The sequence below is a fragment of the Gavia stellata genome, chromosome 3, assembly GCF_030936135.1.
Source record: "Gavia stellata isolate bGavSte3 chromosome 3, bGavSte3.hap2, whole genome shotgun sequence".
NCBI lineage: Eukaryota > Metazoa > Chordata > Aves > Gaviiformes > Gaviidae > Gavia > Gavia stellata.
Window position 1 is genome coordinate 25,780,592 of NC_082596.1, and position 12,662 is coordinate 25,793,253.

The 12,662-nt window shown below is 48.6% G+C and overlaps 1 protein-coding gene across 1 annotated transcript in view; it reads right to left on the reverse strand.

The window, feature by feature from the left end:
- Positions 1-3,849, reverse strand: part of SDC2 (syndecan 2) — a 60,955-nt gene extending 57,106 nt beyond the window's left edge. The window contains exon 1 of the mRNA XM_059815350.1: positions 3,769-3,849. Within this exon, the coding sequence (XP_059671333.1) occupies positions 3,769-3,828 (60 nt within the window). The 5' untranslated portion in view covers positions 3,829-3,849. The remainder of the gene's footprint in view (positions 1-3,768) is intronic.
- Between the last annotated feature and the right edge of the window lie 8,813 nt (positions 3,850-12,662).

Here is a 12,662-nt window from a genome sequence, read left to right on the forward strand (position 1 = left end):
GCTTCATTGCAGCACCGGAATCATAACACCCGAGACCGGTGGCAAAACCCAGAGCTCCCCCAAATTTCGAGTGCACAGCAGTGCAGGCAGCTGTTGGATGTGAGCACCCAGATGTTCAGCCAGAGCAAGGAAAGCAGCTGTGGCAGATACTGCTGGCTGATTCCAGGCGCTGCCAAGCCACAAAAAGCAATGGACGGATATTTGATAATTCTACAGTGAGATGAAAAAGCTCACGTGAGTTGAGGAAGGGTGGAAATAAGACTAAAAAATTTCCTACCTTTCTTTGGAACTTATTTGGCAACGCAGATTTAACACACTTAGGAGAGACACGCATGGCATATAAATTTGAAATGCCACCTATCTCTTCAGCCCTTCTTTTCTCTTCTCCTCTAATTACTATTTCCAAAGTCTAGCTGCGTTTTTCAAAAAAACAACATTCCTCCTCTCCAACACACTATTAATTTTCCAAACTCCAAAAGCAAAGTAACCATTAGAAACAAATGCAGGAAAATTATAGCATCGTGCTTCTAAAACACGAAATATTTCTGAAAAATATACCAAATATGACCCTTGGATCATCCTTCAATAACTATATTTATGCCACCAAATCAGTGCTTAGATGCTTACAGAAGAACCAGAAAGACCACCCAGTTGATGATGATGCCCCTGTGCTCTATTTTACCGAAAGCCTAAAAACCAACCCCACACACGCATTGCTGACGTGAAGCAGTCTCCAGACTCCAGAAACCTGACTGAGGAAGAGAAGAGCCGCGATTAACCTTCTGTTAGGAGAGCAGCACTGTAACACTGCGGTACGCAGGACAACCTGCTAGCCAGCACAGTTTCCCAACATGCGCTTGGGCTTGTAGAGAGGATTAGACCATCACACAAGCTCTGAAAAAGCATTTGTCCCACTGCTGTGAACCAGGATGAAACAGAAAGGTTTATCAGCCTCTTCCGTATGGAAGCTGACAAGTACAGCTGGATACTTGGCGCTGCTCTCTGGTGCTATTACAATCAGCAAGACCTGACTCGCGCTATGATCAGGACTGGACCCAACCTTTCAAAAGGCACATCAGGCCTCTCACTTACAGAGTTTGCCTTTTCTTTCCAGTGGTTTCATGTCGCTCTCTTTCCCTCTCCTAAAAGCAAACCATAAAACCTTCAAGGTAGCTAAAAGGCGTATTTTTTGCCATTCAGCCAAGCCTGGGTGAATCCCCCTTGTCCTTCCAGGCCCACCGGGGTTCCCGGACGCCGCTCTAATCTGACATCTCACCGCACGCTGCGCTGATGGCAGCAAACTACCCCACAAGCCCTGGCTGCGATCCACCAGCTTTGACGTGGGCAACGCTTGCCACCATGTGCAGGTTGACATGAACAGGTCAGGCTCCCCCTCACCTTCTGCGTCCCCACCATGTCCCCAAACAGCTGCTCCCCCAGGGGAGCTGGCACAGCGCACCACAGTGCATCTGCAGCGCGACAGCCCATGTCAGGGGACACAAAGCGTGCACCCAGCACAGACAAACCGCTCCCAGGTTCAGTGGCAGGTCTCAATTCCAGCACGTTTTTAACACGGCTCTGACATATACTTGGTCCACCCCAATAAAGGGGTTTGTTGGTTACATGAAGTGAACTCGTTGCTTTAGGAAACAAAATCTCCTGCTGCCTTCCACTCCCCTGCTCAAAAAACTCCTGGATAATTTACTTCATCAGAAACAAGATTTTTACCTTACAGCTTTGCCTAAATAATAATAATAATAATAATAATAATAATAATAATAGTAGTAATAATAATAAACAGCAGAATCAAACAAAGGAGAAGAAATTCAGAGCTAAAACTACTTGACAGTGCTCCGGAGAGGCAGCAGGTTTTTTTAAGCATCTGTATGAAATTCCTCTTATGACCAGGACAGACTTCTGCAGAGATGACAGATTTGGCATCTATCTTATCCCAGAGATCCTACCTTAAGGGACCATGTAGCTGCTGCCAGACACAGTGAAAGAAAAAAAAAAGGGGGGAGCAAAAAAAAATAAAGGAAAAAGCCCACCCTCCCTTCACTTTTCCAATCTCTCCACAACTTTCTGGCAGCAGCGAGGCTGCTGCACCAGGGTCAGGCAGGCTCCCTCCGCCTCGCTCTCCCCCCCGGTCCCCCGAACCGCGCTGCCCCTGTACTCCCCGACAGCCCGCCTCATGCTGCCGCAGCGCGTTCATCCTAAGGCAAAAAAACATAAAACTTAATGCTTTACTAATTACCGTGGCAGTTTAATAGTTACTACACCATCAGAGAACTTTGTAATAACAGCATTTCTATAAAATTAAAGCGTATCGTACCTCATTAGCCAAGGGTGTTTCTGCAGTGCAGTTATACTTAACGGAAACAGAAGTCTGTGTTCTACACAACCCTTTTTTAATTAGTCCTTAAGAAAAGTGTTTTGCAATTGTATCCTTAGAAATCCCTAACGATGAGACACATTTCACTAAGGCTGTGACTGGGCTAATTTATACAACAGCTAGACAACTTCAACAGTTAACCCAACCTAGTGACATTATTTAGTTCAGTGGAGCAGCTCATTTTAATTGGATTAAATTGTCAGGGTTTTTGATTTTATACCAAAACCTCAATTTATTATTTCCTAGTATTTGCCCAAACACTGCAACCGTGTGATGTGCATGCCCCCTTCCCTCAAGACAATCTCCGATCCACCGATGGAAAACACTAAAACCCTCTGGCCGGCCTTCACCGGCTCCATGCCGCAAAAGGCTGGGAGCGCTTTGCCAGAGAGTGGCTTTTCCAGAGGTACAAATCCCTGCAACCGAGTTAATTAAGCAGAGGTCCCAGGATAGCAAATACACTTGTGGCTCCGAAAAAGTGTCAACAGCGGCATTAACCCGATCATCTCGCAGCAAACCCGTACGGGAAGGGCTGGCGGGGCCAGCGGCAGACTCGGGCTCCGCCGAGCCGGCACCGAGCAGCGGCGGCTCCGCGGCCGGGACAGGCGGCTGGCCGGGAGGCGCGCAGCGTTGCGCACCCGCGCAAGGAGAGGCGCAGCAGCGCGGCGTGCCCGAAGGTTTCTGGGGGGTCCTAAGCCGCGCAGCCAAAGGTAGTTACAGCTTTTTTTTGCTCTTTTTAGCGACCGGCCAGGGAGGGTTGATTTTCCAAGGAGACGCTCCCGTCTCACCGCCCGCGGAGCCGGGGGGAGGCGGCGTTTTCCTCGCGCGGCCGCTCGGACACGGTGCGGCCCGGCGGCTCCCAGCGCTGGGCCGGGACGGGTACAAAGCTCCGCGGGACGCAGCGTCCCGAGGGCTCCTGGACCCAACCCCGCGCGACCGCCGCCCCTCGGGTCCCCCACGGCCGCCGAGCAGCCCCCCCGCCCCGGGGCGGCAGGGAGGGAGGCACCGGGGGGGCTCCGGGGCCGGCAGGCGGCTGGGTCGTCGCGGCAAACTTCGGGGGAGGCTCGCTGGAGGGCGGCAGGGTGCTCCGCTCGGCTTCGTGGGTTTTAGGGGTTTTGGTTTTTGTGTGTTTTGGTTTTGTTTTTTTTTTGGGGGGGGGTGTCCTGCTATTTGCAGAGCGCTCAGCTATCAACAGACGTCCCCGCGAACCAGCCCGCTGCCCCGGCGGGTGGCGATGCCGCGGGGCAGGGCCGGGGCTGCGCGCCCCGCGCTCGGCAGACGGAGCCGAGGCGGCCGTCGTCGTCCCCGTCCCGTCCCGTCGCGCCCCGCGGAGCTGCCGCACACCCCCCCCCCGCTCCGCCCGCCCCGGCACTCACCGGCTGCCCGGAGGCGCAGGCCACGAAGCTGACGGTGAGCGCTAGCCACACGCCCCGCATTATTCCCGCGGAGCCGGCGCGGCGGCGGCGGCCGCCTGGAGCCGGGCACAAAGGAGAAACCGGGGGGCGGCGGCGCCCAGGGGGGCGCGGGGCAGGGCCGCGGGCGCCCTCCGGCCCGCCGCGCTCCTTCCGCTCCTCTCCGCGCTCCGCTCCGCCGCTGCCCGGCGGGCCCGATGCTGCGCGGCGCTGGGGCGCCCGGGCTGCAGGCTGCGCGCTGCCGGCTCCGCCGCCCTCCCTCCGCCCCGAGTGCGCGGCGGCGGCGGCGCGGCTCCCAGTTAAACCCCGCAGAAATTCCTGCAGGATTACAACACAGATTGGCAGCTCCCCCAGCCAGTGGAAGGAGGCGGCGCGCCGCCGCCGCCGGCTCTCGCCCCTCGCGAATTCAAGCAACTTTCCCCCCTCCACTCCTCCTCCTCCGCCCCGGTCTCCCCCCCTCGTCCTCCCCCCCAGTGGAAAACATGAGCAGCGCCGCGGGCCGACCGAGCGAGGGCTGGCCCGGTATAAAAGCGGGGACGTGGAAAGGCTCCCTCTTTTCAAGGGAAATCTGGCCGCTGCCGCGTGTTTTTAGCGCTCTGCCGCCGGATTTCGCATCGCTGCTCCGCGCCACCCTCCCGAGTTAGCCTGGGTGGCAGCATCAAGTGTCGGGAAAAACAGGACTCGGGGGGGGGGTGTGGTGTGTAAAAATCACGGGGAGGGGGGATATGGCCAGGCCATTGTGGATCCCCACTTGGCTTTCTGCCCCACTGTTCAATTTTTCAGACTTTTCTCCCTGTACAAGAAGACAAGAAACTTTGAGGGGTGAGGGGGTGGCAAGCAAGGCAGGGCTGTGATTTGCACCTAGTTACATGGATCCAGGGGCTGTGTCTTCAAAATAAATATTGCAAGAATTGACAGCCCCAAGAATGTGTGCTCCGGAAGCCAAACCAAGAAGTCTTGCTATGACTGGTCCATGGTGTTTCTCCGCTGGAGAAAATGGTGGTATTGCAGAGCTTAGGAGCTTCAGCCCGATACACTCGCCTATGCCAGCATGTTTCCACTGCTGAACGTGTCCATATATTACATCAGTCATTGGACATGGGAAAGGAGCAATAACCAGGAAAGCAAAATATATCAGTCTCGTTTGCAAACTACTTACTACGTGTGATTTAATTCAGAAGGCTGCAGGCGGCGTTTTATACCCTGAGTCAAATGGTCGCAAGGATGGTGATGGTCTCTTTTGTTTTAGCGAAATCTATCCCTCTTAGAGGACCCCAGCCCTGGAGGGGGCAAGAAGAGCCCAGGGAGATTCCCCAGGCAGATGTTTTTCCCAGGCAGATGTTTTTCCACGCCCTTTGCCTTGCTTGCCTGATGCTCTTCGGCTGACAGGTGGTGTTGAGATAGCAACCGCCTATGGTTCCCGCTCTGGTTACCTTCCTATCAAAACAGCAATGCCATGTAAGAAAATAAAATAAAGTTAATTTGGCACAAGCAATCCCTCACCCCACTCATCACCTTCCCGGCCTCTCCCAGACAAACACACATCCCTGGAGAGATCCCTGTGCAGTGTGGGTGCAGCGGCTCGCTCTGTGCTGGGAAGTGGCAGGACCCTTGTCCCCAGAGGGGTAGGTGGCCATGCCTGGAGGGCCCTCGCTGCGCGCGACCCAATCCGAGGAACGTGATACCTCTCTACAGTTACCACGCTTGCTATTCCTAGATCCACCTTCCGGACATGCCGTGTCATTGATTTTTAGGCTGCATTCCCCACCAAAATCTTAGCAGATTTTCAATGATCTGCTCCTCGTGGGTGTCACATACAGATCTCTTAATATATTCTTCATATTAAACAGATTGTTCAAAGTATATTGCAAATACTTAGGACCCAATTCTGTGTATCCTCTTCCTTGGTAGGTAGCAGGATTGCAATCCAACTAAGCAACAATTTCAGTACTGTTGGATGTGGGTGAGTGAAGTGCAGTGAAGCAAAGGGAGGAAATCTCCGGTTGGGCCAAATCTGTAGGACCTCACATAGACACGGGGTCTTACAGGCACCCCCGTGTGCAGGGATGGGAGAGATAAAGAGGTTACAACTTGCCCCAAGTCAAAGCGGAAAACAGAAATAGCATTCCTTATGCTGGCAGGATCCTTAACAGCAGGAAAACAGAACGCCACATTAGAAACAAATAACATAAAAGACCTAATGTGAGGACAGAGCAGCTGAGTACAGGAAGCATCCTCAGGGTAGTCAGACACCAAGGGACAGGTGATTTACTACAGTAGGGTATTTTCTTTAGCATTCAGACCTTTCAGGCACATCTTTAATAAATAAACCAAGATCACCTTTTCTGTCATGTTACAATCCATGATTATCAGGGATTTACGTACTCAGTAGAATCTATCAAAGACCAGCTAAGGGAAGGCCTTCCTCAGGCAAAGACAACAGCAGCTAATGGGCCCTTCACGGACCACGAGTGTCCATATAGGCAGTGCCCATGAAGGACGCAGGGCTAAGACCTGCAATACCTCCAAATGCCTACACACATCCTTAAACCTGTGCGGGGCCAATCTCTGATGGCAAGCACGAAGCTAAGCACATGCACTAATGCTAGAAGGAGCAGAACTGAAGACCAGAAGCCAGAGGGATGGTTTAGAAAGATAGAAATGAGCATGGGGAGGAAAGGAGAGAAAAGACATAACCCTTGTAGGGCTCAGAAATAACAAAAGATTGTCTTGGGACCCACTTGCTGCCTTCCCACACTCCTGAGCCCTCTGGCTGGGAGCACTGTACTGCAGTAGGAGAATTTCCACGCGTGGTCCCATGGAGAACAGCTGTGCTACCTTATCAGAGCCAAGTGCTCCTGCACCTTCTCCTCTTGTTGCCCTGATTTTATAGGGACAGGGGCAAGTGGAATGCCCAGCTTGAAGCTGAAACCACGTGTTTTTAACCCGAAGGAGTTATGTAATAAGAACTGCAACGAGAGGGTAATAGGAGCCAGGCGATAAGACAGAGCTGCCAAGAGAAAGCTGCAGGCCTGGGTGTTTCTGATGCAGACTGTCAGGCAGTGATCACCGTGCTGCCTTTGTGCCACCCCGAGTCCCCCCAGCCCTCCAATGGGCACCGGCTAACCGATCACAACCCCGACATCGAGTCAAACCAAGTTGGAGTGGGATTAAGGTGGGATTAAGAGACCAACTTCACCAAAGGCCATTTTTTTATAAAATCTGTTATATGCTGGAAGGATGTGAGAGGACCTTGCCTGTAGCCTCTGCAATGTGATTAGCAACTACAGAAAAGCCCAACTATAACCCAAATGTCCACCAAATTCGAAAATTCAGCTCTGGGTCTCTCTTAGGGGGGAAATAAACCTTCCGGATTTGTAGCCTGTGTTCCTGGCTCTGGCTCATTTGCACTGTGCAGTCAAAGCACCAAGTGACTTCACACAAACACAAACATTTCTAAAGCTAGGAGTACTGCAGAGCACAGACAGGGCTTTGCAGCATCCTTCTAGTGGGATGTGCCATGGAGTTAGTGGAATTTTAGAGAAGAGTTGTGGTTGGAAAGAGATGGGAGCTGTGCAAAAAGCAAGTTTGGAAAGCTTGGAAAATCCAGACTATGACTGCCAAGGCACCGGTAAGGATGAGTGCGCTTAACAAGTTCCCGAGTGCTTCCCAAGCATTAATTTCTGTGTGGCCAAGTCCTCCAGGTGACTTGCACAACCAGCAGGGCTAAGGAAAGAGAACTACCCGGGGAGGAGAGCTCCTAATAATGCCATTTCTCCATTAAGATTTGGCCAGTAATACAAGGTATGATTGAGAACACTTGGCCCAAAGCACCAGCGAACACAGCAAAACCCTGAGTCTCACGCTGCAGTCAAGTGGGTGATGAGGTGGCATTGGCTGGAGCTGACGTTTGTTGTATAAATGATCTGTGGCTGTGTTTGTGCCCAGGATGGGATAGCCTTGGCATCACGTTCAAAGGTTATAACAGGTGGCAAATTTTCCCAAATAACTTATTTGAAGAGGAGCAGAACCTGTGAAAAGGAAAAAAGCAGCTGACATTAAATCTGTTTGAACCCATGCCTGCAATGATGTGAAATAAACTTGCTAAAATATGTCAGTAGGGCAGTTCAGAATGAGATTTATTAGTACATCCCCAAACTCCCAAATTTTATGCTTCTAATTTAAGAACCATAGAACTACCCATCTCTTCTATAAAAATGTCTCACCAAATATTTGCAAGTGCAATTTTGTTCATTTCTGTATTACAATCTGAATTCAGGGATGTGGTAGAATGGGACTGGTGCTCATGGGACCATTGAACCACAGGAGAGGTGGCAGCAATTTTTGGTAACATGTCACTGAATGGTTCTTTTCTGCATCAGTTATTAACAGTGTAATTATAAGAACATGCACTCTTCTTCAACAGGCTCTTTCTTGTTCCAAGGGTACCACTTCTAAGTATCCCCAAAATATGCTGGGATATCTTTGTTTCTCTTTGATTCAAAGGCCTCTTCTGCTATGCAGCTTCTTGAATAGACTTATGCAGGTTATTTATTTGGTATTCCGTCTATCTGTTTATTTTGGTTAGATATGAAATACAAAATAAGTCTGCGCAGAACTGGGCGCTCCCTGATAGCTGAAACAGAGCATGGCAGGAGCTAAGGGCACTGTTAAGCAACCAGTGCTTGTTGTGTCTGATGTGATACTGCCGAGGCCATACAGTTGGACTGTATGTGGTTTATAAGGTGGTTTATAATGCTGGGCTTTATATGAATGCAACAGAGAGTCTGAGCTTGACCTGCAGCTTAGCTGGGCAACAACTGACAACAGAAAACTTGCAGCAAACAAAATTTTTTGTTCATTTTCCATGGAAAAGAATAGTGGTAGGGAGGCCTAATAAAGAAAATAAAAGGCTGGCATTACGGGCAGAGCACAAGCAACAACCTCCTAAGAGATGGTGGGTGAAGCAGCCCAGGAGCAGCCTGAAAATGGAGCTGGTTTGTGTTTGTCGTTCTGCAACAAAAGGAGTGAGTATCAAGTCAAAAGGACAGAGAGATAAACCTAGGCTGGGGGCTTCACTCCGGCGATGGCTGCAGGGGGGGATGCTGCAGGTGGGGTGGTCAGGGGGGATCTGGAGTAATCTCTGCGAGAGTGGCATTAGCCCGCTTTCCAGAAGAGTTATGCTCAGAAAGTCGTGACCCCTGCCTAGAGGGGGATGTCTCAACCAGTCACTCATCCAGATTCAAGGATGACCTTTACACCTGGCATTAAAGCCTGGCTTTGACAGCACTCCTAGAGCAGGTCTCATTCCCTGCTATTCAGCATGTCACTGAAGCTTTTAAATGTAAAATACGTGCCTCCAATGCCTTGCTGATATGAGGGTGTCTCTTCCAGGGGAGATGCCTACCAAGCACCATAAGCACAGTGAATGACACAATACTGACAGCTAGGACCACCAAAAAATTATGAGACTTGGCCAAAGAAACATTATATTCCCAGCTTTGGCTCTGGTTGTTAACTGCCATAAGAAATTCAGTGTCACTTCGTGCTGGCCTGCTGAACAGGGTAAAATTTACCACTCTGCCATTCTAGCCAAGGCTATTGCACTTTCTTTTTTTTTTATTAGGACAAAATGTACCTTTAAAATACGAAAGATAATTCTTTGTCTCTGAAAGTTTCATTTAGAGCCATGGCTCAATATTTGCCTGAGACATTTGCATACCTGGAAGTGTCTCATACGTGATGATCCCTGCAAATGAAATGCATTGTTGATTTAGTTTATTATCCCAAAAGATGATATCATGGTTAAGGTTTGTATGCAGTACATCAGGAGAAAAATACGGAAGGGTTGAGTTGAAATAGATTTTTAATTCTGCCAGGTATACTACTGAAGTTAATGAAAGTCGGTTAGACATACATTTGGCTGCTGTTGCTAACTGAATAATACAAGTAATAACAGAGACATCTATTCAATTCCTGATGAACGTGAATAATTTCCATTATCTTAAAACGTGTAGGAGTTATGAATTCTAGGTGCAGGGATTGCCCAACACTTTTTCATTATTATATCTTGTTGTCAGTTGCGTATACATTTGCCAAAGTTTAATGCATCAAGCTGAAATTTCCCGTCTTGGGTATCAGCCTCCGGCTGACTTTATTTATTTTGTTTTATTTTTGTTTTGCACGTTTTATCAAGAATGGTGCATCTGTATCCAAGAGCAAGGTTAGGAGAAAATATGTTATTTTGTCTATGGTAAGCCAAATTCCTTCAAACATTTCTCTGAGAAGATGTTTTACCTCCATGCATGGAAGCAAAGAGCAAAAATTTGGCAAAAGGAGTCAACCAAACACCAGAAATTTGCTTTTCAACACATTTGGGAAATTATTCCCAAATTTGGACCATGCCTAAGCATTACTGTTGTTGCAGTTCGTACATGCTCGGTAGAGACTTGTTAAATTCTGACATCTAAAAATCCCATCTGGGCCGGGCATGTTCCAGCTCAGAGCCACAGAAATCTCTCTGCGGTTGGTCTCCAAATAAAAGGGCTGGCTGTAGATTTCCTCTCGGCACTTGCGAGACAAGGTCTGCTGTGTGTGCCTGCGCAGCGAGGGGGAAGAGAAGGGAATTTGGTTTACTCATGGAGGCATAAAGAGAGGGGCAGTGGCTGTAGGAGTTGGAGAGTGAGGAGAAAGAGGGGGAATATGGGGAGGGAGCAGCATGGTGGGAAAAGGACAAGAGCAAGGGTGGAAGAAGGCATTGGCACGGAGGGGCGAGCGCCAGGGCATCAGACCCATGGTAGGTGATACCTGCAGGGGCAGCGAGGGAGAAAAGCAGGGCGATGCAGTGTCCGGGGTGGCCAGGCGAAGGAGGGGAGGGAGACAGTCCTGCTGAAGACAAGATGCCCATCATTGGGCAACTGCATTCTCCTCCAGACCTCGAAATTACCACCGCCGGATGTAAGGCTCCGCCTTCCTCCGCTGTCAGCAAATAGTGATGGGAAGATGTCTGTCTGCCCCAACACTCTGCATTGGCTGATCATCATAAATAATAGACCGTGTAGCGAGAGATAATGTTGTCAGTAAGATCCATGCAACGTTTTGTTGCAGAAGTTGAAAGCTACGGAGACAATGACAAAGACGACTGTAATTAAAGATGGTATCATAAGGCATTAGCTGCAAGGACAACTTTAATTCTGATGTTTCTCAACTTGAAACACTTTGCTTTGTAGCTTAAATGTTTTTATAGCAAAGGTTTTCTTAATGTTAGTCTTAAAATATAATGCACAACGTGTCACTCTTGGGTTAACTGATTTCTGTTGTCTGGCCCTGGAAATCTATAACCATATGAGTAATGCTTGCACACATGAAAAAAATCACTGGAATTAATTGACACCACTTATCACCTTCTAACTTATGGAAGTAAGCAGATACTGGAGGACTTGCCTATATAATATACTGAGCATGCTAAAGTTAGTCCAGATTTGTGTATAATTGATGAAAGTATTTTAAAACAGTATCTGCTACCTCTTGCCTGCTCATACTTTATTGTTCAGGTATAAATATATAAAAATTTTAAAATAAACATGTATTCCAATAGTAAGTGAGCATCTGTCTATGTCAAGGCTTATCACAGCTATTTGGGTTTTTTGCATTTTTGTTTCTCTCTCTGTTGGTGGTTTTTTTACCTTCTCAGGATGGAACTGGATCTGGAGCCAAAAGAATGAAATAACGATGTGTCCAGGTCATACGTGTTTCAGCATATTTATTTCAATCTCAGGATATACATCCTGTGAGCATCAAAACAAATTAGTCTGCAGTACAAGGAGGGTCTATGGTCTGACTGTTTCTAAGAGAAAGTGCAGCTGGACTTTTCATGCTAGAGAAAAAGCTTCATTTTCATGTTACAAGCTTTTCTTTTTTTTTGAGTGTAATTGCAAACTCATCAGGTATATAGAAGAGCCTGCTTATTAGGGGTGAAGCGAAATAATGGCCAGTGTCTCTCAGTGCTTGTAGAGCAGTCCCGGAGGGAAGTCTGACACCCAGGTGAGGAGAAGAGCCACCACCTACCACCATGAGACGACATGGTGTGGGGCTTCCCCTGGCTGCAGCATTCCTCATTTGGGGTTTCTGAAATCAAAGGGTAGTACACGCATTCTTGATAATGACCAGCTTCCTAATGATAGTAAAATGGGAATTATGCAAGGCTGCAAGCAAAGGACAAATTCTGAATGAGAGAAAATTAGTTCAAAGCATGTGATTAAATAGTGGTAGGCTTAAGGTCTTAATTCTCCTCTCACACTATGCAAAACAGGAGTAACTCATTTGTAGTCAGTGAAGCTACAGAGATGTAAAATGGCATTGGAGGAGAATCAGGCCATTGTTCTCTGCAAAACTCACTGATAAGACATTAATTACTAAAGAAAAAATGCCATCAAAGGGATTTTAAATGCTTTGCAGAACTCAGGAGACAAACTCATTAAATGCTATGTCATACAGGGAATTAGTTCCAAATTTGTGAATGCAGAGAAGGCAAATGCTGCGCTAGAGAGAAATGGATGATCATTTTGAAAGCCTTCTTCGGAAGGCCTACTTTCTTTTGGAGGGGGAGCCAACCCCACACATTACAACCAGTGATGTGAAACAATTCCAGATAAAATAAATCACCCTGAACTTTAGCCCATCTCACACACGGAATCCCAGCCAACTGCAGTTGTTTAAGGTTTGTAAAAGTTCACTGGACTCTGTTTCCTGCCCAGCCTGTCTCCCCTTCCTCCCCTCCACTCCCAGCTCCCGTCTTAGGTCAAGCCAGGCTTGGAAGCAGAAAACCTAAACACCAGTCCGACAGCATCATGTGCGGT